The following is a 24,777-nucleotide window of genomic DNA, read 5'->3' on the forward strand; positions in this document are numbered from 1 at the left end:
CAAGCTGGGAACTGAGCCAGAAAAATATTAAAGCTTCAGTTTTCAAAAGTCTCTAGTTATTTTGGAAGTGTCAATGATTTGTTCTCTAATGTGAGATATTTGAAAAAAAATAAGTCCAATTTGTTTTTCTCTGACCTTGTTCTCAGAAATGGCTGACCTATTTTTACTCTGAATTTCTAAAATTTTTTAAAAATAAATAATAGTAATACTGAGGATGGAAATGATTGGTTCAGGCAGTTTGGTTTGCCAGATGATATAAGCAAATGCGAACAAAAGTATCTGGAATAAATTAATCTAAAGTATAGGTGTAATGCTGTTTTCTCTGAAAGTAGTTACATGGGCTCATGGTAGATTACTTCAACAATCCACAAGTCTACATTTCTTAGGAGATTCTCTATTTAGCTTTACAGTTTATTCTGATCTTTCTTCAGCACAGTTCTATCCAAACTGTTGTGTGCTGCATACAAGTGTTAGAACTGTCTCTTTTTTTTAGCAAAGGTATGGAACTTTGGCTGGGCAAACTTTGCTGAATTGTTTTATATATGTGTGTATATATAAATGCATGGATATATGTATGTGTGTATGTATGTATTATGTGCCTGCTTTTATTAAGTTTTCTGTTTTATAGTTCTAAATATCCATTTATTAATCTGTTCAGTAGTGGCCATTGGAATTTTCACTGAACCCTAACAATGTAGTATTTTCTTAAATAAAGAAAGCTGCCTCTCTCATCTGTGGATTTTGGAGTTGAGGCAGGAATTCTGGGAAATGAGTTTGAGTTTTCAAACTAATGAATTAAAGAGCAATGAGGGGAAAAAAGTAAGTTGGGACCTGATTTCTCAGAACAATGCTTGGAGAATAGCCACACAAGAGAAAGTACTTCTGACTTTCTCTAGGATTTTATCTAGTCTGCTTTCCAGACTTTAGAATGTCAAAGGACAGTTTTCTGTTTTCTAAACAAAAGGTGAAAAAACTCATCCAGCCCTGCAAGCTAAATGAGTGGTGTGGGTCCTGTCCACATGCCGAATTGGACCCACAGACTCGCTTCCCTTCCCCTCACCCGCCCCAGCATACTTGATCTGACCATTGCTCCAGTTGGTCTGGAAGCCATGCTGCATGTGTACATCACACTGTACAGTTTGTTTCATTTTTACATAGGTCATATTCAGATGTAAATATACAGTGTTACTTAGCTGGTCTGCAGGGTTTTCATGACTTTGCCTTCTGCAAATTTATTTAAACTGAGATTGTAGCATTTGGACATCTTTAAGTATATTGATAATTGAAAGAATATGTGAACGAGTCATTTAGAATGTTCTGTGTAGATAAATATTCCATTAACTTTAACACAGGTTTCATGGTATGCCATAACTATAGTTTTTTCATATATTTTGTGTTTTAATACTTTATAGACAAATGTTTGCTTCTTGCTCTTGCAGGTAGTTGAACTACAAAACAGATTATCTGAAGAATCAAAGAGAGCAGATAAATTAGAGTTTGAATACAAATTACTGAAAGAAAAAGTAGATAGCCTGCAAAAAGAGAAAGATGTAAGTGTCTATATATTTTTTTTGTTGGTGTTTGGTGCTGCTTACCTGATCAGCAGTAGTCCTGGTAATCAAAATTAACTGTTTAGATGCACCATATATGCTCACTTTAAAATTGTCTTATTTTATCTATGTTTTTATATTTGTTAAACTCTAATGATTATGGAGTTGGAAAAAATGGTCCTGTGGTTTCAAGGTAACTGCTAAAAAGTATGCAATATATTTTCAAAATGAATATATTTTCACACATTCATTTTTCTCTTTCCCATTATTTTTCCTGCCTTTCTGCATACTGCATTTATCCAATTTCTTGCATTGGTCCCTCAGATAAGCACCTTTCCCAGGTGTCTTCCTCAGCCTTCCATCAGCAAAGAAGTCAGAATTCCAAACTATAATTGTATATTATATGTAATGTTGATCTATATTTTGAACTCTTAGAATATTTCTCTAGAGCTGCACTCAAAATTTTTTTTTCAAAGTAACCTTCTTTAAGGTGGCCCCTACACATTTCCATTAATTTGATCAAGGTATCTGCATTGTGAATTTTGGGCATCTTTTAGAGATATGTCTACTTGTGCACTTTCCCCTACTCTCATGAGTACACTTATTCAGTATTTCCAGTCCAGGTTTGGTGCACGTGCAGAAACTAGTCTTTTCCACACTTCCATGTAATTTGCTGCATTCTCCATGCACTCTATGGTGTTAAGGTTGACTGCTCTCTTCCTCACCGTTGGAGTCTGTCCATCCAGTGCCCAGGAACCTTCAATAGCACATGTTTTCAGAGGCATCTAGTTTTTTGTCTGATTTATAGTAAATTTCCAGCTCTTGCAAGCACACTAAACACAGAAATTGTTTGAATTGAATATGCATCTTTGGTTTCCATTTGCCACTAAGTTTAGTGAATGCTGCAAATATATCTTGCCTTTTTTGTCACACTTGAAGTCTGTGTTTCAGCAGTAGCTTGCTGCCCAGATAGATGCATTCTTCTATTTTTTGTTCATTTGTTTTTTTGCCTTTTAACGTGATATTGCTGCTTGACATCTCAGTTTTAAGCATGTTTGTTTTGCCATAAGTGATTTTGGGTCCTCTTTGGCCTGATTAAATGTCTATAGTTTTGGGAAGGAAGGAGGGGAGTAGTGGCTGTTGCTCTGAAACAGTGTCGTCAGTAAAGTCTTGGTCTCCTTGGCATTTGCCATCTACCCTTGTTATACCAATGTTTGTGTTGCCTATCTGCTGCTTCTTTATCCTGCCAGTAGTCATGAACAGCAGTAGAGAGTACAGCAAATTTCACACCAATGTCCATACTGATCAACTCAGTCTGGTTGTTCCTCCTTGCTAAGTGTTTTAAATTTCTGTATAGGGCCTTGATGACATTGACTACTTGAACTGGTATTCTGTGGGACTGATAAGTATTTCTAAACACAGACTGTCCGTTGTATTTGAAACTCAGTGAAATTGAGAATGACAGGAGCCAGTCACTTTATGCATTCTTCCTGATTATCATTAGTGTGTATTCCTTTGTTTTTTCATTTTCTGCATTGTAAATATTATATAAGATGAAAGAGGTAGCGGATATAAATCTTAAAGATGAACAGGCTTTATTCACCCTGTGTGTAACAATGCAGGAGCCTTCCTCTACAACAGAGTACAGGGACTCCTGATGCCATATTTCCAGTGTTCAAGAGGAGTCTCTTTCCCAGACTTCAGTGAACAGCTCAGTCAGTCAGTCACGAGGCTGCACCGACCATTGGCACCTTTGATGTAGCAATAGCTTCTTCCATTCTTCCCAGTCTTTTGCAATACTTGTACAATCAGTCAGTTTTAATCTCATCCAGTCTTTGTTGTTGGTGGACCAGCTTGTCCTAGGTCTTTCTCCTCCTCTTCATCTGTCCACAGCACCCTGCAGGATGATGATAGCAAGGGTGCTGGGCCTTCTTGTTACATGTCCCAAGCCATGGCTTAGTCTAGTTTCATTCCTTAGAATGGTGATATGAAATATGTTTAGAAATTCTGCTGGAAATCGATCATCTCTTGGCACATCATTGTTCTGTGCCTGCAGCCTGTGCATCTGTTGCCCTTTTAGACTGGTGCTAATGTCAAATTCAGGTTCATGTGTTCCATCAGAATCTGGTGTTGGGGTGGGAATGGGCCTATGTCTGCCAAGAATTTTTGTTTAAAAACCCCCCAAAAAAACAAAACAAAAAACTGTTCTGCCCATCTGTTTCTGTTTTCTGCTTCATTTGTGATCTTATTTTTTCCTTTGGCCAGTTTTTCCTTTCTGCCTTTTTTTTTTTAATCTTCACATGATGCCCAAGTAATTTGGTAAACAACTCTAAACCCTAACAGTGTACCATAGTAGCAGCTTCAGCTGCTGGGTCTTCAATACTTCTTTGTTTATCTTTCCTTGCATTGCTCTGTACTATTTTGCCTTATTTCTTGTACTCTTCCTTCACTGTTAGCTATGTTTTGTTGTTATTACCATAGGTTTATGCAAGAGGTTTCCCTGTAGTGCTCTTCTTTCCTCTCTTAACTCAGCCTGTGTTGGTGTCTAGGTCTGACACTTCCAGCTTGAATCACCATCTCTTAGCATTCCTTTTATTCTTTTTAATTCCAGTCTGTTTCATCTTTTGTCTCTGATAGTGCCTTGAAGCCATTCCCGAGTTCAGAGTGAAATTTCTATAGTAGTCTTGTTTTCAGTTTTGTGCTGTATATTTTCTTAGCTAAATTCTTGGAGTTATTCTTTTTTGGTTCTATTTTCAACTGAGTGATACAAAGATTGTGGACACTATCACTTGATATACCCTTGCATCTCTTCACTTCAAGATGATCTGAGTCTCCATTTGATGCAGTATAGCTGAGCTGATTTAGTTTTGTTTCCTTTTGCCATCTAGCATGTGCCATGTTTCTTTATGAAGAAATTGGAATGCTTGTAAGAATTAGGCTTGATATCAAGCTGAGCACTATTCAGTGAAAGTTTTGGTGTTTTAGTTGATTCTTAACCCATACTTTCCCATTTGATTTTTTTTTTCAATTCTGTGGTTATTGTATAATATTGACAAAGTAGGGCAATCGGCTAGTTACCTCACGTGTCTGTACGTGAACGCACAGAGCCAGGGAAACAAGCAGGAAGAATTGGAAGTCCTTGCACAGTCAAGGAACTATGGTGTGATTGGAATAACAGAGACTTGGTGGGAGCTCCCATGACTGAAGTACTTCCATGAATGGGTACAGACTGTTCAGGAAGGACAGGCAGGGTGGAAGAGGAGGAAGAGGTGTTACACTTTATGTAAAAGAGCTGTATGATTGCTTAGAGCTGCAGTATGAAACTGGAGATAGGCCTGTTGAAAGTTAGAGTGGAGAGCAACAAGGATGATGTCATGGTTGGTGTTTGCTATAGACCACCAGACCAGGCGGATGAGGTAGATAAGACTTTCTTCAGACAACTAAGAGGTTTCCTGATCACAGGCCTTGGTTCTCCTGGGGGACTTCAGTCACCCTGACATCTGCTTGGAGGACAATACGGCAGTGCATAGCCATCCAGGAAGTTTTTGGAGAGCGTTGTAGACAACTTCCAGGTACAAGTGTTGGAGCCACCAACTAGAAGCCATGCTTTTCTTGATACGCTGCTCACAAAACAGGGAAGAATTGGTGGGGGATGTAGAAGTGGATGGCAAGTTGGGCAGTAGTGACCACCAGATGATCAAGTTCAGGATCCTGATGAAAGGAAGAAAGGAGAGCAGCAGATTATGAATCCTGAACTTCAGAAAAGCAGACTTTGATTCCCCCAGGAAACAGGTGGGCAGGATCCCTTGGGAGGTCAGTCTGAGGGGGGGAAGAAGTCCACGGGAGCTGGTTGTATTTTAAAGAAACTTTACTGAGGGCACAGGAACAAACCATCCCAATGTGCAGGAAGAATAGCAAAAATTGCAGGTGACCAGCTTGGCTCATCAGAGAATTTTGAAAAGAACACAAAAAGGAAGCTTACAAGAAGTAGAAGCTGGGACAGATGACTAAGGAGGAGTATAAGAATATTATAAGAATATTATCGGGCATGCAAGGATGAAATCAGGAAGGCTAACACACTATCAGAGTTGCAGCTAGCAGGGGACATGAAGTGTAAGAAGGGTTTCTACACGTAAGCAAAGAGGAAGGTCAGGGAAAATGTGGGTCCCTTTCTGAATGGGGGAGGCAATCTAGTGACAGATGAGCACAAATCCTGGTTTTCTCTGTTTTTTAAAAAAAAATCCCAATTTTCAGATTAAAAGAAGTGTGGTGGTTCATTTTAATCATGGAAAAATGTGGATTTTGGGTTATTTCTTAGAATCTGAGAATTGGGGATTTTTTTTATCAGAGAAAACCAGGATGTTTGCAGATAAGAAAAAGGCTGAAGTGTACTTAATGCCTTTTACCTTGGTATTTACAAGCAAGGTCAGCTCCCAGACTACTGCACTGGGCAGCATAGTTTGGGTTAGGAGGTGAGCAGCACTCAGTGGTGAAAGACCAGGTTAGAGCAGGGGCAGGCAATTATTTCAGCTGGAGGGCTGCTTAATGAGTTTTAGTGAACTGTTGAGGGCTGCATGGGTAGCCCTGCCCTTTGACAGATGCCCCACCCTCTGGTCGCCATATTGGGACCAGAAATCCTGCCCCCTAACTCCTGACCTTTGCCACTGGAAGTCCCTCCCCTTCCTAGAAATACTCCTTTTGGGAGGAGATGGTGCCATCTTGGAACCAGAAAAAAACCAAATCAAACACTAAAAGTTAACAACCTACTGTAACAAATTTTAATGTAATTACAAAAAATATTTGTCATGGTTTGTGTTTGCCTACTGTATATAGAGGGGATTGCATAATAACTAAAAAATAAAGTCTTACTCTTGTATATTTTGTGTGGGAGGGTGTGGGGTGTGGTTGGGAGTGAGGGTGTGTGTGTGGGGGGGTTGTGAGGGAGTATGGCTGTGTGGGGGACATAAGTTATGTTGGGTGGTGTGTATGTGTGGGGGATTGTGGGGGCAGGGTGTAGCTATGTGAGGTTTGTGGGGAGGGTGCGAAGCTGTGGGGACCTCCAGCACACATCTCCACATGGTGTGCAGCCCCCACTGCTAGCAGCAGCAGGTTGGGGCACTCGAGGCACTGGTGCCCTGGCCAGGCACTGGTGCCCAGTGGTGCACAGCTTCAGCCAGCGTTGTGTGCGGGGGTGAGGACTGCAGCCTGCCCAGCCCACTTCTATCTCATGGGGCTCCCCACGGCTCACGTGCGGCTCCTGCATTCACGTAGCACCGAGGGAAGCCTGACTTTGGAGAGGGCTGCCTTTCCCCACCCCCACCACGCAGGTCCTGGGACTTCGCGGGGAAGCAGGGTCTGCGGCTCCCCTCCACTTCCGGTGGAGTCCTGGGACCTGTGCAGCACGGGGCGGGAAAACAACTGGTTTCAGCATGGGGCTTCCCCTGGTGCTGCATTACTGTGGGAGCTGCACGTGCGCTGCATGGAGTCTCTGTGATAGAGGCAGGCCGGGAAGGTTGTGCTCCTTGCCCCCACGTGTAGCACTGGCTGGAGCCATGTACTGCATGGCACCAGCACTTGTGCAGGGCATGAGCACATCTGCCTGCTGCTGCTGCCAGAGCGGGGGCTGCGTACCATGTGGGGGAATGTGTGGCGGGTCCCCACACCACCTCACCACCCCTCACACCCACACCCTGCCCAGCCGAGCTCCGCACTCCCACTGCCCCCCTGGGCACCAGCTCTGCACTGCCACCAGCCCCAGTCCCACACTTCCTGCCCCCACCCAGGTGCAGCTTGCCCGCCACTTCTCTATCTGCTGCCCAGAGCAAGCAAGGCACTGGGCAAGCTGAGCAGGTTCCCCTGGAGAGGCTGCAGCAGCAGCGGCGCCACCCAGAAGCTGCTGCTGGCTGGGCCAGGCCCTTCCACCCACAAGGGTGGGAGTGAAGCACAGTATAGTATGTTGTGGGTTGTGTGTATACATGTGCACCTCACTCCCACCCTCATGGATGGAAGGGCTGGGTGGGGTACAGTTCATTGGTGGGTGCCCGTGGGCCAGATGAAAGTGCCTGGCGGGCCAGATCCAGCCCATGGGCTGTATTTTGCCCACTTCTAGGTTAGAGACTATTTAGAAAAGCTAGATGCATACAAGTCCATTAGGCTACATGGGCTGTACCCAAGAGTGCTGAGGGAGTTGGCCAATGTGATTGCAGAGCTGCTGGAAAACTCTTGAAAGCTTTGAAAGCTCATGGTGATCAGGATGATTCAAAAGGCCAATACAGTGCTTATCTTGAAGAAAGGGAAGAAGGAGGATCCAAGAAACTGGAAAAATCATGGAGCAGGTCCTCAAGGAATCCATTTCTAAGCTCCCAGACTTGGAGGAGAAGGTGATCAGTCAGCATGGATTCACCAGGGGCAAGTCATGCCTGACCAACTTGATTGCCTTCTATGATGAGATAACTGGCTCTGCGGATGCAGAGGGAAAGCAGTGGACATGTATGAGCTGCAGTATGAAACTAGAGATAGGCCTGTCAGAAGTCTCTGGGATAAGGTTAGAGGGAAGAGCAAAAAAGGTGGTGTTATAATGGGTGTCTGCTATAGACCGCCAGACCAGGAGGAAGTTGTGGATGAGGCTTTCTTCAAACAGCTAGTAGAAGTTTCCCAGTCACAAGCCCAGGTTCTTATTGGGGACTTCAGTCACCTTGACATCTACTGGGAGGGCAATACAGCAGCGTGCAAGTTTTTGGTGAGTGTTGGGGACAACTTCCTGGTGGGTGCAAGTGCTGAAGTGGCCAACTAGGAACCATACTCTTGACCTGCTGTTCACAAACAGAGAAGTCTTGGTGGGGAATGTAGTAGTGGATGGAAACTTGGGCAGCAGTGACAATGAGATTATTGAATTCAGGATTCTGAGGAAAGGAAGGATGGAGAGCAGCAGAGTAAGGACCCTGGACTTCAGAAAAGCAGGCTTAGACTCGCTCAAGGAATTCATGGGCAGGATCCTCAGGGAAGCCAGTCTGAGGGGGAGAGGAGTCCAGGAGAGCTGGCTGTACTTTAAAGAAGCCTAACTGAGAGTGCAGGAACAAACCATTCTGATATGCAAGAAGACTAGCAAGTATGGCAAAAGACTAGCTTGTCATAGCAGAGAACTCTTCAGTAAACTACATCACAAAAATGAAGCTTGTAAGTGGAAACTTAGACAAAAAAATAGGGAGGACTATAAGAGCATTGCTCAGGCATGCAGGGAGGAAGTTCGGAAGGCCAAAGCACAGTTGGGAGTTGCAGCTAGCAAGGGATGTGAAAGGTAACAAGGATTTCTGCAACTGTGGTTGGTAGCAAAAGGAGGATTAGGGAAGGTGTGGGTCCCTTACTGAATGGGGAAAGCAACCTTGTGATAGAGGATACAAAAAGCCTGAAGTGATCAATGCCTTTTTTTTCACCTCGGTCTTTACAGGCAAGGTCAGCTCCCAGACTACTGCACTGAGCAGCACAGTTTGGAGAGGAAGTGAGCAGCCAACAGTTGTGAAAGAACAGGTTAGGGACTCTAGAAAAGCTGGACATATGCAAGTCCATGGGGCTGGATGGGATGCACCCTCGGATGCTGAGGGAGTTGGCTGATGACATTGAAAACAAAGTTTTCATGTTTGAAAACTCATGGTGTTCAGGAGAGGTCCTGGATGATTGGAAAAGGGCAAACTTAGTGTCCATATTTAAGAAAGAGAAAAAGGAGGATCCAGGGAACTACAGACCAGTCAGCCTCTCTTCATTCCCTGGAAAAATCATGGAGCAGATCCTGAAGGAATCCATCTCAAAGCACTTGGAGGAGAAGAAGGTGATTAGGAACAGTCAGCATGGATTCATCAAGGGCTAGTCATGCATGACCAACCTGATTGCCTTCTATGATGAGGTGACTGGCTCAGTGGATGTGGTATACCTTGATTTTTAGCCAGGCTTTTGATACAGTCTCCTACAACATTCTTGCAGGCAAACTAAGAAGGTACAGGCTGGATGAATGGACTGTAAGATGGGTAGAAAACAGGCTGCAGGATCAGGCTCAGAGGGGTAGTAATCAATGGTTTGATGTCTAGTTGGCAGCCAGTATCAAGTGGCGTGCCCCAGGGGTTGATCCTGGGGCCAGTTTTGCTCAATATCTTCTTCGGTCACCTGGAAGATGGCAAAGAGTGCACCCTCAGCAAGTTTGCATATGATTACCAAGCTGGGGGAGTAGTAGATATATTGGAAGGTAGGGCTATGATTCAGAGTGACCTAGACAAATTGGAGGATAGGGCCAAAAGAAATCTCATGAGGCAAGTGCAAGGTCCTGCACTTGAGAGAACAATTCCATGCACCAATACAGGCTGGGGGCTGACTGGCTGGGCAGCAGCCCTGCAGAAAAGTACCTGGGGGTTACAGTGGACAATAAGCTGAATATGAGCCAGCAGTGTTGCAAAGTAGGCTAATGGTATACTGGGCTGCATTAGTAGGTGTGTTGTCAGCAGATCAAGGGAAGTGATTATTCCCCTCTATTCTGCACTGGTGAGACCACATCTGGAGAACTGTTCGGTTTTGGGCCCCCCACTACAGAAAGGATGTGGACAAATTGGAACGAGTCCAGCAGAGGGCAGTGAAAATGGCTCAGGGCCTGGGGCACATGAGTTATGAGGAGAGTCTGAGGGAGCTGCACTTATTTAGTCTCTAGAGAAGAGAAGACTGAGAGGGGATTTAATAGCAGTTTTCAACTAGCTGAAGAAAGGTTTGAAAGAGGATGGAGCTAGACTTTTTAGTGGTGGCAAATGACAGAACAAGGAGCAACGGTCTCAAGTTGCAGCAAGGGAAGTTTAGGTTAGATATTAGGCAGAATTTTCTAACTAGGAGGGTAGTGAAGCACTGGAACAGGTTACCCAGAGAGGTGGTGGAAACTCCCTCCTTGCAGGTTTTTAAGACCCAGCTAGACAAAGCTTTGGCTGGGATGATCTAATTGGGGATGGTCCTGGCCTGAGCAGGGGTTTGGACCCAGTGACGTCCTGAGGTCCCTTCCAACTCTAATTTTCTATGATTCTATGATATACCTTGACTTTAGTAAGGCTTTTGATACTGTCGCCCACTGCATTCTTGCAAGAACACCGAGTTAAGTATGGGTTGTGTGAATGAGCTGTAAGGTGGATAGAAAACTGCCTGGATTTTTGGACCCAACAGGTAATGATTAATGGTTCGAGATCTAGTTGGCAGCCAGTATCAAGTGGAGTACCCTAGGGGTTGGTCCTGTGGCCAGTTTTGTTCAATATTTTTGTTAACGATGTGGAAGATGGGATGGATTGCAGCCTAAGCAAGTTTGTGGATGACACCATGCTGGAGGGTGTAGTAGATATGCTGGAGGGTAGGGCTAGGATTCAGAGTGACCTAGACAAATTGGAGGGTTGGGCCAAAAGGATTCTCATATGGTTCAACAAGGAGAAGTGCTAAATCCTACACTTAGGATAGAAGAATTCCAGGCACCACTACAGGCTGAGGACCCACTGGCTAAGCAGAAGCTCTGCAGAAAAGGACCTGGGGGTTACAGTAGACAATAAGCTGGATAGGAGTCAGCAGTGTGCCTTTGTTGCCAAAAAGACTAACAGCATACTGGGCTATATTAGTAGAAGCATTGCCAGTAGATTGAGGGAAGTAATTATTCCCCTCTATTCTGCACTGGTGAGGCCACATCTGGAATACCATGTCCAGTTTTGGGCCCCCTGCTATTAGAAAGGATGCAGACAAGTTGGAGAGTCCAGCAGAGGGCAGTGAAAATGGTTAGGGGGGCTAAGGGAACTGGGCTCATTAGTCTGCAGAAGAGAAAACTGAGGCGGGATTTGATAGCAGCCATTAACAACCTGAAGGGTGGTTCCAAAGAGGATGGAGCTAGACAATTCTCAGTAATGGCAAATAACAGATCAAGGAGCCAATGGTCTTATGTTGCAGCAAGGGAAATTTACGTTGGATATTAGGAAAATCTTTCTCTCACTAGGAGGGTGGTGAAGCACTGGAATGGGTTACCTGAAGACGTGGTGGAATCTCCATCCTTGGAGGTTTTAAGGCCCAGCTTGACAAAGTCCTGGCTGGAATGATCTAGTTTGCATCTCTCAATCAATCAGTGCAGTATTCTTGACATTGTCCATCATCTGTAAATTGTCATTCATGCCTAGACGCATGGTCCTGACAGTCTAGCTTTCCAGCCAGAAGATTTAAAAGTTTATTTTCTTGTTGCCTGCGTGACAGGGGGCCAGCTCAGGGCTAGGTCTCATAATTGGCCCGCCCACCTGTCTAGAGCAGTCTGCCCTGTTTTTCCTGCTACATCTTGCTGTCTTAAAACTGACATAAAATATAGGAGGCTGCCCATTAAGTGCTCTAATGCCTAGGAAGTCATGCACAGCTCCGACCTTCCCTATACCATGTCCCATGCCTCACAAATAGCATCCAAAATCAATAGTAGGCCAAAGGCGCCCACTAGAAATACCTTGGCTCCTTCGCTGAGCTGCACTGAGCCTGAGGCCCAAACTCAACCTTGGGCATCCGGAGACCAACCTTGGCCTCTACGCCTTCTCACTGGGGCCTCCATCTTCTGCTCTCTCACTGGGGTCATCAGCTGATCACTAAATTCTGTGGGGCTGACCTGTGCGCAGTCCTTCAGGCCACTTCTGCAGCCTGACTCTGCATGCCCCTGTGCAGCCCTTCAGGCCTGCTTACGCAAACCCTACTCTGCACCCACTCAGCACAGTCTTTCAGGTCACCGATGCATTCCCTACTCTACGTGGCCTACTTCTTTCGCTACATCCCCTGACTGGGGTCACTACCACCCCCTCACGGGGGTTACTGTGGTCTTACACCCCATGGGGCTCAGATGCCTTACTGGGCATGCCTGGCCCTACAACTGGGTTACCCACCAGGTTGTGGGGGCTGGGGCTATAAGGTGCCCCATGCATGCCTTTCACTAGGGAGGCATTTGGTGTGGCATTTCCTGGGGACCACTCCACCAAAGGCAGCCCCACCACACCATCCTACCCTAGTAGGATGTAGGTTTCGGTCATTTCCCCAGGACCGGGAGCCTCCACCTTCCCCATAGCTCCTTTACATCTTGGAGGTACAGAAGCTTCAACAGCTCCAGCCGGGTGATGTTCTCCCTATGGCTGCAGCCAGCAAACTGCTGGGTCCCCTGCTCAGGCCTGCTCTTATTCCTAGCAGCTGAACGCTTTTCCTCAATCAGGGAGTCCCTTGCTGGCCATTTGACTCCTGATTGGGGAGTGCAGCCACCTGCAGGATGCTCTGCTGCTTGGTCTTAGCCCTTAAAGTGGCAGGCACCAAATGTGCTCTGCCACAGCCTGGTACTTGATTTGTTGTCTATTTTTCAACGTCTGGTCTAGCCCCACACATCAAATGAGGCAGGCAGAGTGTAGTGAGTCAGCACCTTACTGGCTGGGGGCTGCCCAGCTTAAGGCAGGCAGTAGCTGACCAATGGAACACAATTGATTCCTCCCACCAGTGATGACCTGTGGTGCCCTATTCTATACCATCTGAGTTGAGCTTATAACCTGTGACTGCCCCCTTCCATGTTGTTCCCATGCAAAAAGCAACAATGAATTATCCTCTCAATTCAGTTTTGGCTGCAGTGACCTGGGCAGTTGATATGGAGATGCTTGAGTTGCCCATATATTAATATCCCCTTCTCAGCCTAGCTGGTTGATCCCAAAGGAAAGACAGTAGTCAGTACATTTAGAGTCAGCTTAGCTGCAGAAGCTCTGGGTATGAAAAAGATCTTCCACCTTTCAGGGCTCCGCTCCTAGACTGGTTGCCAACCAAGGCTGGAGAGCCCAGTCCACCCTGCTGTGACATTTCCTCCACCAAGGGTAAGGACTAGTACCCCCCTCTAGATTGCTTCTCCGCCTGAAGTCTTTGGCGCCATAGAGATTGCTAGGCTATTTTCCACCACCCAGCTCTTGGTGTTGACAGCTGCAGGTAGTACCGTCTACTATCATAATAGTAGCAGACCTGGCCTGGTCTGATCAGCACAAAGAGTCATTTGATAATCTGTCAATCGCACTTTGGAAGTAATTGTTGAATTCAGTATTATTTTTGTCATTTGTTGGAGCACAGAATTATAGGATTAACATATTTAGGAATATGGCATGTATGATGCATTGGTCCATGTTTACCAGTTCATGAGCAACCTCGCCAAAGAATCTGTCATGAAGAGCACTGTTTGGAGCCTCACCTGTGGCCTGGCTACTTCAAATAATTAATTTCAATCTTGAAGTTCATCTTAATTTGCATCTGTCAGTTTGCTTTCACTAATATCTAGGATTTTAGGTGCTAGCCATCTTTCTCCTCCACAGTCTGCTAGGTCTCTGATGTTTGAAGTATTGTTCTCACGTTCTAGTGAGGTGTGTTCTTTCTGTCAGCTTCAAACTTCTTGGAGTTCTGGTTTTCCTCAGGAAAAATCAGCAGTGGTCTTTGAGCAGAAGGCCAAGGTAAATTTCCACCTTATACGAGTGGTGCTTAACCTTTTGGCCTCACAGGCCAGATGGGTGGTGCATAGTCCATTTGCGTGCCAAATCAAGCTCTGGGGTCCAGCACTATCCTCTCCCTGTCCCGCACACCAGGATTGGGTCCTGGAGTCTCTTTAGTTTCCAGAGACTCTCTGAATTACTGACCCGCTTCTACAGCTAGATTCAACTGTTCAACCAGGATGAAACTCCCGTAGATATTGTTCTGGATGGGCTAGGTTGTCAGTCCTAAAGAGTCCACTGTTCTCACTGGAGTAGCATCTGGGGTTGGGCAGTGCTGATCGTGGAATGGTGAGATCTTCTTTAATACCTGATCTTGGTACTGAATCTTTCATTTGAGAGGGCCCTAATAGTTCAGTTCTAATTCCTACCCAGTGGTAGATGGCAGGTAATCTGTCATGTCTGTGAAGAGTACAGCAATATTTTGCTCTCATCCAAAGCCTGTAACTGTAGGGCTAATGAGAGAGCTGGAAACCTCAGCCCATTCCTGACTAAGAAAACAGTTTATGTTGTAAAATTCACTAGATGATAATGTTTAATTCTTTTAATGCTACTTATCACCTATGGTAGGGAGTTACATGTTCAGTAGCTGTGATCAACCACTGTTAAATAAAGAGTTGCCTTTGGCTGTTACTGATGCCTGAATATCTGGTAACAGCTGAGAATTTTATAAAACCATTCCTTCCCACCTCCCTGTTGCAAATTTGACACAAGTGAAGTACACTGAAAGGGACAAATATTGTCCTTGTCTTGTTTTTTTCTGTTTATTTTCCCAAATAATGTGACCTGATTCTTTCTGGGTTGATCCTCAGATGCCTTGTTTTCTTCCACTGTCATCCAAGTACTCTACTAAATGACAAGGTCTTTGATACTCTTGGGGTCTGTTGAACTCCCACCTTTGGAAGTATGCAGAGGTCCTTGAGGAATAGTAAGAAGTTACAAGTATCTGTGGTTCCTCTTGGTCCATGGTCCTTTCTTGCTTTTCTCACTTCTGAATCTTGAGTTGATTTCTTGTATGACAGGAAGGAGCTTCCCTTTTCATGGGAGAGAGGGAAATAGAAGAATGTGGAAAGAAGGGTGGGGTGAGTAATCCTGATGGGTGATTCTCACTAGAATCTCAAGGCACAGATACCTTGAACTGGGAACTGAGAATATGTAGAGGCAACCACTACCAGAAAACCACTGCTTCTGGTGAGTTAGCTGTGAGGGATGGGCTGGGGAGCGGTTTTGTTTTGCTTTTAATTCTGTCCATGTAATGCGCTGGGGTTCTTTGGTGTGTAATGTTTTCTAGTAATGCACATTAATCCTGTTCAAGTGCCAATGGTGATTCTGATAATCTGCATAGTGTTCAAAAATGGATTTATAGAACTAAGATTAATATTAATTGTCCTTTCAATCATTTAGAGGTTAAGAACAGAAAGAGATTCCCTTAAAGAAACGATTGAAGAGCTTCGGTGTGTGCAAGCACAAGAAGGGCAACTCACCACTTCAGGTAAAGCAGAGCTGTCCAACTGATGGCCCAGAGGCTCCAGTGGCTACCTTCCTTGTTGCCACATGATGGCAGGGAAGAAGGGGGCAGGGGTCCATGCACAACCTGCACATTGGGGGATGGGAGTCTGCATGCTGCTGGCACAGCCTGCCCGGTATGGGGGAGGCCAGGGGTCTTGCCTCTGCAGTGTGTAGCCCCTGGATGCACTGAAGTTTGACTGCCTTGAGGTAAAGGATAGAGACCTGTAAGTGATTTTTTAGTAAAGAATGTACAGTTTCATGGAAATATAGTAGATTTATCTTTGTTTATTATAATAGGTAGGTAATGCATCTGCCAAGTTATAGTTGCAAAACAGTTTCCATTATGAATCCTTTTCTTGGTTGTTCGGGCTTCACAAAATTTTCACTGTATATCTGGACTTTTCCATGGTGTCTCTACCGAAATAAGATAATTCTAGACCGTTTTAAGACTGTGATTTTTAAAATGTGGTGGTGAGAAACCAACTTTGCATCTTCTGTTAACACTAATATTCTCCCTGTACAGACAGCGGTTTTCTGAAATGTGTATTTTGTATCTAGGTGCATATATATAGATTTATAATTCTGTTTGCCATATTATTACGCAAACCATACATTAAACCATAACTTAGTTTTTCTCCAAAATGGAGGAAAACAGGAACAGAAAGCACAAGCATGCCTCCATTTCAAACATAATTTCTTATTATAGCATGACATTGTACTACTACTCACATGTGGGGAAGTACTGTGTCAAATGCTCATTGAAAAGTGAGTATTTATGTAAAACAATATTTATTCCCAGTCTGTGTTTTCCTGAAATAGGATTGATGCCCCTGGGAAGCCAGGAGTCTTCTGACAGTCTGGCAGCAGAAATTGTTACTCCTGAAATTAAGTAAGTGAAATCATGCATCTATTCTGGGTAGTCCTTAGAATGAACTTCAAGCATTAACTGTAATTTTTTTTCAATGTTTTAAGGTTTCTTTAGGATTAATGCATGTACTTTTTTTCTCTTGCTTTGGATTTCTACAAGATTCATCTTACATATGGGATATATACTGGGATATATACCAGTTTCTTAGGAACATAGATAGCATTCATTCATTTAATTATCCTGATCTAACTTGAAAGGTGACCTGCAAAGTATTAAAAAAATAAAAGAGGAGGGGGGACTTCTGTGCCCCTTTCTCAAGCTGTGAGAAGGTGAAAAATATAGGTATTTATTTCTCAGTTTTAATAAGGTTTCTCTCCAACCCCTGCTTCGTGTAGAAACAGACTGCTGCTAGCCTTGACCTGCATTTCCACTGGGTGGCCAAGTGGGTGGAAGGTGACCTGGAGCCCCGTATGCTGGGGCAGGAGCTGCCCGGCTGCAGCTTCCCTGCATGGCTGGGCATCTACTGTCCATCACACATCTCCACTGCTTCCCAACATTACCTGCTACCTGGAGTGGCACAGAAGGGGCAGGAGGAGAAGGAGCTGGGGTGGCGAGCTGAGCAGTACCTGGGCAGCTGTGGCAGCAGTCCCCCTGGAAGCTGTACGTACTGGCCAGGGCCAAAGCAGTGTGGTATGGCGGGCATGGGACGAGCGCAGACACAGTTAGGAGCACGACAGGCTGCCCTGGGTGGGAGCGGGCAGGATTTGGACCCATGCACAGTGCTATGGGGGCAGTCACAGGCCAGAGGAGTGGGGGGTGGGACCACACCTGCACCACCCAGGAGAGCTCTGCTGTACATGCCCCCTGCCATCCTCTATCCCTCCCTCCCCCCATCCCCAGCCAGCTCCTGGGACCTAGTGCATGGGCAGCCCCCCCACACACATGTACATACCCCCATTCCACACACACACACACACACACACACACACACACACACGAGTAAGACTTTCTTTTGAGCTATTATGCAATCATCTCTATATACACTACTCAAAATACATAAATCAGGACAAAAAATATTTTTTGAAATAAAATTAAAATATGTTATAGTACATGTTTGATTTTTAGTATATGATTTGGTTTTTTTAATCTATAATTTGTTAAAATATCTTTTGAAAAATTTTTCATGTGTCCCTTGATAGCTCACCAAAACTCATTAAATGGCCCTGCAGCCAAAATAAATGTCCACTCCTGGGTTAAAACCTTAAATGTGCTGAGCTCCTTCCTGAGGAAAAATAGATAGTACTTGCTCTAGAAATCAGAACAGGAGCTCTGGAGACGTAATTTCTGCCCTAGTTACAATAAACACCAAGGAAAATAATGTATGGGTTAGGAACCATTACTGGATTGAGGCCATATATTTTGTCATTTTCCTTTTATACCAGAGAAAAAATTCTGTAAACAAATCTGAAGCCCCAGAGAGGATTTTCACTGTTTAGTTCAGAGTTGGGTTCATCTAGTTCTGCAAGCACTGGTCCTTTCACAGGAAGGGGGAAAGCACTTTTGGAGACAATATAGCCTCCAAAGCAATATAACTTCCTAGCATTTGTGAAGAGGAGATATTAAATGCTGACCATTTCAGGGACTTCTTCGAGCCCTCATCAGAACTTTGGAATTTATTATTTCTATTTCTCCCAAATCGGGCAAGTCGTTTTACAGATAAGAGAGCTCTTATCAGGGTCACAAGGAGTTTACAATCTGAGTGAATGAATTTGCAAAGGCTTGCAGCACAGCAAACTGTTCAGTATGATGAGTAGCCCCCTGAAGGCAGTGGGACACCATTCAATTATAAGTACTTATTTTTTTAGACAGAAAAAAATAACTATCAACTGCAAGATGAGCTTCATAAAGGAACTTGGAGAAAGCAACTCAGAATGTCTTTGATGTAGGATTCTTGTGGTAAATGGGCAGCTCCCATTTTTTTATCATCAGGCAGACAAGCTCTTATGGAAAGTGCTATTTTGACAATGATCAGCATACACTTCAATTTTACAAACTGTATATTTTCATGATACTCTGAGACTTCATTGACTGTGGCTTAGGTGAAACCACGCCTTCACTTCAAGACTATCAACTTAGCTTGGCACTTCTTTAAAAAGTAATCAATAGAAGTGCACCAGTACATCAGTCCGATATCAGATTGGCACCAATATAAAGAAAATTGATCGTATTGGAAATTGGCCTCATGTGGCCAATAATTTGGCTGATAAATGCCCGTGCGTGTGCGTAGCTGCAGCGCAGCACTGCATATAGGCAGCAAGGAGCACAGCCCAGCAGCTTGAATAACTGCGTGCAGCTGGTAAGTCTGGTGTGGGGGGAGGGGAAGGGATGTGGGAGTGGGAACAGATCAAGGGCCCCGCAGTTTCGGAGCCATTTGTCTGGCACTCACCTGCTCATCCAGCAGCTCTTGTTGCTGCTCCCACCGCTTGCCCTGCCCTGCCCTGCCCTGTGCAGATCCAGGGGCACAAGCCCCATCCATGCCCTCCTGGACAAGTGGTGGAAGCAGTGATGGGAGCCCTTGGACAAGTGGTTCCCAGACTAGTGGCGTGCAGTAGCAGGAGCTGCCTGTCCCCAGATGAGCTGCGGCTGTCCTGCGGCCACCCCACCCCACCCCACCTGGGCAGCACTTGACCCTGTCCTAGCCCCAGTCCCACTCCTCCCTCATCTCAGGGGCCTTGATCTGCGCCTCCCCATGCCCCTTCTCTCCCCCTTCCCCTTCCACCATAACAGACTTACCAGCTGCACACAGCATTCCAAGCTGCCAGGCTGGTATCAGATTGGTATTGGCTGATATGCCTCCTTAAAAATCGGCAATTGGTATCGACCCCAAAAATCTCTATTGCCGTACCCCTAGTAATCAAAGGTTCTCCTTTTAATGTTGACAGAGGCCCAACACTTTTGTAATGCCCCTGCAAGTTCCAAGAATTTTATGAACATTTCTGGGGACAATGCTAACTTGAGCTCTGGAAAGTTTTAGGAAAGGCTGTATAAGGACATGTGTTTTGCATGCACCTGGATTCCTTCTTGTCCTGAAAGCATCAAGCCAGAATATGTTCTGGTCCCCTTGACTTTCAGTCCATTGATTGTTTTACTTTGTTTCTCCCCAAGTTGCAAATTTATTTTTATTATGAAGCCTCAGCTGAGCACAGAATTAGGTAGCATTCAGTTTTTCTTCTTATACAAATTTTTGGGGATCCATGTTCCCACTCAGTTTAGTTGGTTTCTCTAATGATAGACTGGGTTCAGCAGGACAGCTTTAAGACCTGCACAGCATATAGGCAAGGTGTAGCAGGGGCTAGGATACAGCCCCTGCTAAACTCCTGCGGGAGGAGCAGTGCTGGTAGGAAACTTACCCTGGCACACCAGAGGACACCTTCAGGGAAAAATGGGCTGTGCTTCCCCAGTGTGCCGGAGAGGAGCTCTGGGGGGAAAACTAGAGCAGCACAGCAGCTTCGGAGTCAGGGGAACACGTGTCCCCAGAGTCAGCACTGATTGGCTCAGAGAGAGTCCGGGCAGTTTAAAAGGGGGATGCCAAGGGAGGCTCGGCATTCGGCATCCCCAGGAACAAAGGTGGTGCAGCAGGACCAAGGGGAAGATCTGCAGTGCCGGAGAAGCCAAACCCTCGTGAGACGGGGAACCCTGGGATACAGCGATCACAAGCAAATCACCAACCCGACCCATCGAGTGAGATAAGTGACACTAGGGTGGTGGTGGGTGATCCACATGAGACAGAAGTCCTGGGATACACCGAGGGAGTGCCCCAGAAAAAGGGTTTTGAGCCCACTGGGGAAGAGGTTGAGGACATACCACAGAGATAGGGTTAGCCTCAAGGGACTCCAAGATAGCCCAGAGAAAGGGAAGATTTGTCTGGACTAACCAGGTAAACAGTCCCCAGGGTTTAACCAGCTACAAGGAGCTGAGCAGGACTTTTAAACCCAGGACTCAGAGTTTTGTTTTTTTTCCAGAATATGTACTATAGACAAAGAGGCACGAGCCGTTTCCTTTATTTTTCTTTTATTTAATGCTCCCAGGTGAGGGAGTGATAGGCAGGGGGGAAGTAAGATTCCCTGTGTACTCAAGTTGCAGTTAAGTTGGTCGTAATACATTCCCCCGGACCCTATAGAGAACTGCTTAGCTAAGAGTCTTGGAGACCAGCGGGAACACATTTCACCGCATAAGACCACGTCAACCCAAAGGGGAAGAAAGGCGATGGCAGACTAGATGGGAACATGTAAACCGGAAGAGAGAGACGTATCTGGAAGGGACAGATGTCTTGTGGAGCAAGTAATCGGTGGAGGAGCAGAGGTCCATTGACTCGCCCTCTCCACCAACAGAGAAGTACAACTCGTCACCCAAGAGGAAAGGGGCAGAGTGTAGGGGTAGTGGAGCCCTGCAGAAGAACAACTATATATAGTCAGGCAGCCCAACACTCAAGATACCATTCCTCCTCCCAACAATTACCATAACATCAAGATATGGCAGGAGAGAGGGAGGGAAGATGAGGCAGAGGTCCTAGGGATCATAACCTGGAAATGGGGAGACAAGGGGAGCCACATGCCCACACAAGGCATCTGCAGCAGGGACCCTGATAGCATCTGTGAATCTGTGGTTAGGAGGTTACTCAAGGACTGCAATTGAAAGTTAACTAACTCTCCTAACTCTTTGTGCATATTGATAGATGTCATTCGTAATATAATGAACATTGAATTTTAAACCACATCCCAGCTATTTTCTAACCATAGTTAACCTACACACAAAAATCTAGGTTCTAAGCAGATTTAGTGATCTTATAACATTGTATTGTGGAAATTTAAATGTGTAATTTAGTGTCATGTATTTCTCTGTCTAAAACTGAGTAAAGAAAATGTGACCTATATGCTATAGTCACACTTCCTGAAGTAAATTCTTTTCCTCCATACTGGGCATGTCTACACGAGTTGCTTACTGCACATTGGCCTAATAACACTGCTCAGTAGTGCTAATAGTAGTGTTATTAGGCTAATGCTCAGTAAGTGTCATTAATTAACTGTGTGCTGGCGTTAACGCACAGTAAGTTTAGGTACTTCTTATTTAGTTCTTAATTTATTAAGAAAGTAATAAACTAAATGCATAGTATCTAAGGCACATTAATGTTTGTGCAGATGCCCCCTCAGAGTGGCAAGATTTTTCTAGCAGCCTTTTTATTTTGTTTCCCAAGGGAGAAACTCATTCGTCTCCAACATGAGAACAAAATGCTAAAGCTTAACCAAGAAGGTTCTGACAATGAAAAGATTGCCTTGTTGCAGAGCCTGCTAGATGATGCAAATCTGCGGAAAAATGAACTGGAGACCGAGAACAGGTAGGAAAATAATTGTCTCTATTCCAATGCATGCTTCCCTAAATATTCATACATTTTAATTTTGTGCAGCCTGTTTTCATCATTTGGAGCCTAAATGAAGGTGCACTGGCTCCAAGTTATCAGCAAATCTCATTTGGTTAATTCTTGCCATGAAGGGTTTTCTTGTTACTTGGAGGATTAAAATCAGTGGAATTAGGTTTTTGTTGTCTCGTCCTGTGGAAACAATGCAATATTTTGAGGTCACAATTACTGGAATTTCTTAGTGAAAATTTTAGAGTTTTGTCAGGAAGCTGTTTGACCAGACAGACATCGTCACTCAGTTGACTCAGGTTCTGAGTTACGAGAAACCTGATGACTGAACTTTTCTATTTAAGATTTGACATTTTGAGCATACTCCTTGTTGTTCCTATGTACTATTGATTCCACATGGTCTAACCCACTGGGGGCCAACCTTTTTGTCAGACATGCCACAAATCAGCCCTGCATTTTCTCTGAGTGCCACTCCAATCCCCTTCTCCTGCCCAGTCTCATTTATGAATTACCTCTGCAGATCTCTAGTGCAGGAAGCTAGCAAGTAATAGTACTACACTCCAGCAAAAGACCTGGTGAGTAATTTTGAATAAATATCAAAGAACTACATCTAAGTTTTACCCTAGAATAAGTGTGCTGTGGTTAATAAATAAATTACTTCCCCTGTGGCCATCACAAAGATCTCATACACAGCTGTATCTGTGACAAAAATCAGCAGGAGCCATGCAAGCTATAAAATGTATCATGCTGGAGTTCTGTCACTGGAACTCCAGTACGATCTTAACACATCTACATCCCCAACTTCATCAGTTAGGAGAGTCTTTGTGGAGAAAATGCATTTTCTAAGGATCCATTCCTATCAACTGCAAAGCACTGTAAGGAAATTAAGAAAGAGTTTAGTTCTGCCTAAAAAAGGTCTTTTGGTCCATAAGGTGTATGCTCATGCCTCATCCACGAGTTTTCACCATATTTGTTCAGAAAAATCAACTGCTTTACAGTTGCTCTTACTTTTTTTAAGCCACCACTAAGAGTTATCCTGAACTTCCTGACTAGACTGCATGTTGTTAAATGGTAGAATTATTAAAATAATTTTCTATTAATTTTTTAAAACATATAATAGGTTTTAAATTATTTATTTTTTAAAACGTATTCTCCCTTTGGAAGGGGCAGGCATCACAATTTCTCTTCATGAGAAAAAACAGTAGCAGCTTTGATGCAGCAGGAATGAGTGTTACAGCCTCTTGTGGTGCTGAGCCAGAAGTAATCTCTGGGCGTGCATCCATTCCAGTAATCCTGTCTGTGCCTGAAGTGTTCACCACTGGAGATGTTTTGGGGGAAGAGCAGAGCAGTAAGGCCATAATTTCTGTAAATCCTGTTGAGACTTTAAATAAGTTCAGTGTAACTTTGCAACTTACGTGTAATTGGGCCAAGTCTCATGGGTACAAAATGTGTGCCTCCAGATTTGCAGTGTACTGAAATGTTAGTATATTTAAAATGCATACAGAAAAATAAGTTGTAAAAGAGAGAAATAATTATTTAGGATTTTATCTCTTTTTCAGGCTAGTAAATCAGAGACTTCTGGAAGTACAATCCCAGGTTGAAGAACTGCAGAAATCTGTGCAGGAACAAGGCTCAAAAGCTGAAGATGTAAGTAGAAACACACACAAAATCTGTATTTAGATATCCACAGTTATCCTAGTTGCCTTTCATGTGATGGTAGTTCCATGCTATGCCATGTCATGAAGATATAGTGGAGTTGCAGATTCCCAGTTTCAGTTCTTTGTTTTCCTAGTTTTAGTTTAAGGAGGGTAACATAAAAGGAACTATGCCTTCTCTTTGTAAAATGAGACTCTTGCCTAGAATAGAGAAAGGAGTGAAGTACGTTGCATATTTGTTTAATCTTTGTGCCTTTTCCTTTGATAAATTCAGCTTAATTTCTAGTTCTCTAAAATTAGGAGGATTCTAGGAAGTTGAAGTTAATTGACCCCTCAGTTTCAGCATTAAGGGTAACACCAGCTCTTCAGCTAACCCTGTAAGACAAGCAGAAGGAAAGTGTTCTCCTTCCCCGGAAAGAGAGCTTTCGGTGCCAGCACGCAGCCTGTGGCTTACACCTATGCTTTGGCAAGAGCTGACCACCTTTACTCAGTACTAGTGAAATTATTTGAATATATATTTCTCCACACTACTCTGTAGATTCTAATCCTCATTAAAATTAAAAAGATAGGATGCACATGGGACAAAATAAACTCAAAATATACATGCATGATAATGGGTTCTGTTAATTGTTATCACACAGAAAGGAGACTTTGGTATCTTTTTGGACATGTTGCAAAAATAAATAAATAAATAATTCAGTGGAAGTTTCAATAGAAGAGGAATAACCTGTGAAAAATTCTGGATGTGCCCTGTTTGCCCCTGCCCTCCCCCCACTGTGTAAAGACAGGATACTGGATTAGATGGACCAATGGTAACCTTATGGTTATCCCTAAATTCCTCTGAGATGAGTCCTCAGAAAAAATATATGTTCTCATACTGAATGTCTGTACTAGAAGCTAAAATTAGTTGAAGGTTATTTTAATTGGTTATCTGCCAGGGTTTTAGGTGGGTATCTGCTAAGCATGCCTGGCAATCAAAGATCTGTTTTTATTTTTAATTGGAATTATTGGTACATCACCATTGAACTTAAGTCAATAGGAAAATTCCCATTTAGTGAAACAGGAGTTCACCCTTTTTAAGCAACTGATGCTCCAACTTTGTGTCTAGTTAGTTTTCACAAAGAAACATCAGGAGTCTGTCCAACTGTGTTCGACTTTTTAAACTTACCATTACTGAGTTATTATATTTATTCAAATCTAAGTTGAGGTTTTTTGCCCCCCAGTTAGCATAGGGAAGAAA

The 24,777-nt window shown here is 44.1% G+C and overlaps 1 protein-coding gene across 2 annotated transcripts in view; it reads left to right on the forward strand.

Moving 5' to 3' along the window:
- HOOK3 (hook microtubule tethering protein 3) overlaps positions 1-24,777 on the forward strand; it is a 129,088-nt gene that overhangs the window by 73,926 nt on the left and 30,385 nt on the right. For both annotated transcript variants that reach the window (XM_014596169.3, XM_019490667.2), the window contains exons 12-16: positions 1,440-1,550; positions 15,485-15,572; positions 16,409-16,478; positions 21,712-21,852; positions 23,442-23,529. In XM_014596169.3, the coding sequence (XP_014451655.1) occupies positions 1,440-1,550; positions 15,485-15,572; positions 16,409-16,478; positions 21,712-21,852; positions 23,442-23,529 (498 nt within the window). The remainder of the gene's footprint in view (positions 1-1,439; positions 1,551-15,484; positions 15,573-16,408; positions 16,479-21,711; positions 21,853-23,441; positions 23,530-24,777) is intronic.

Source organism: Alligator mississippiensis, chromosome 3 (genome assembly GCF_030867095.1).
Source record: "Alligator mississippiensis isolate rAllMis1 chromosome 3, rAllMis1, whole genome shotgun sequence".
Classification (NCBI taxonomy): domain Eukaryota; kingdom Metazoa; phylum Chordata; order Crocodylia; family Alligatoridae; genus Alligator; species Alligator mississippiensis.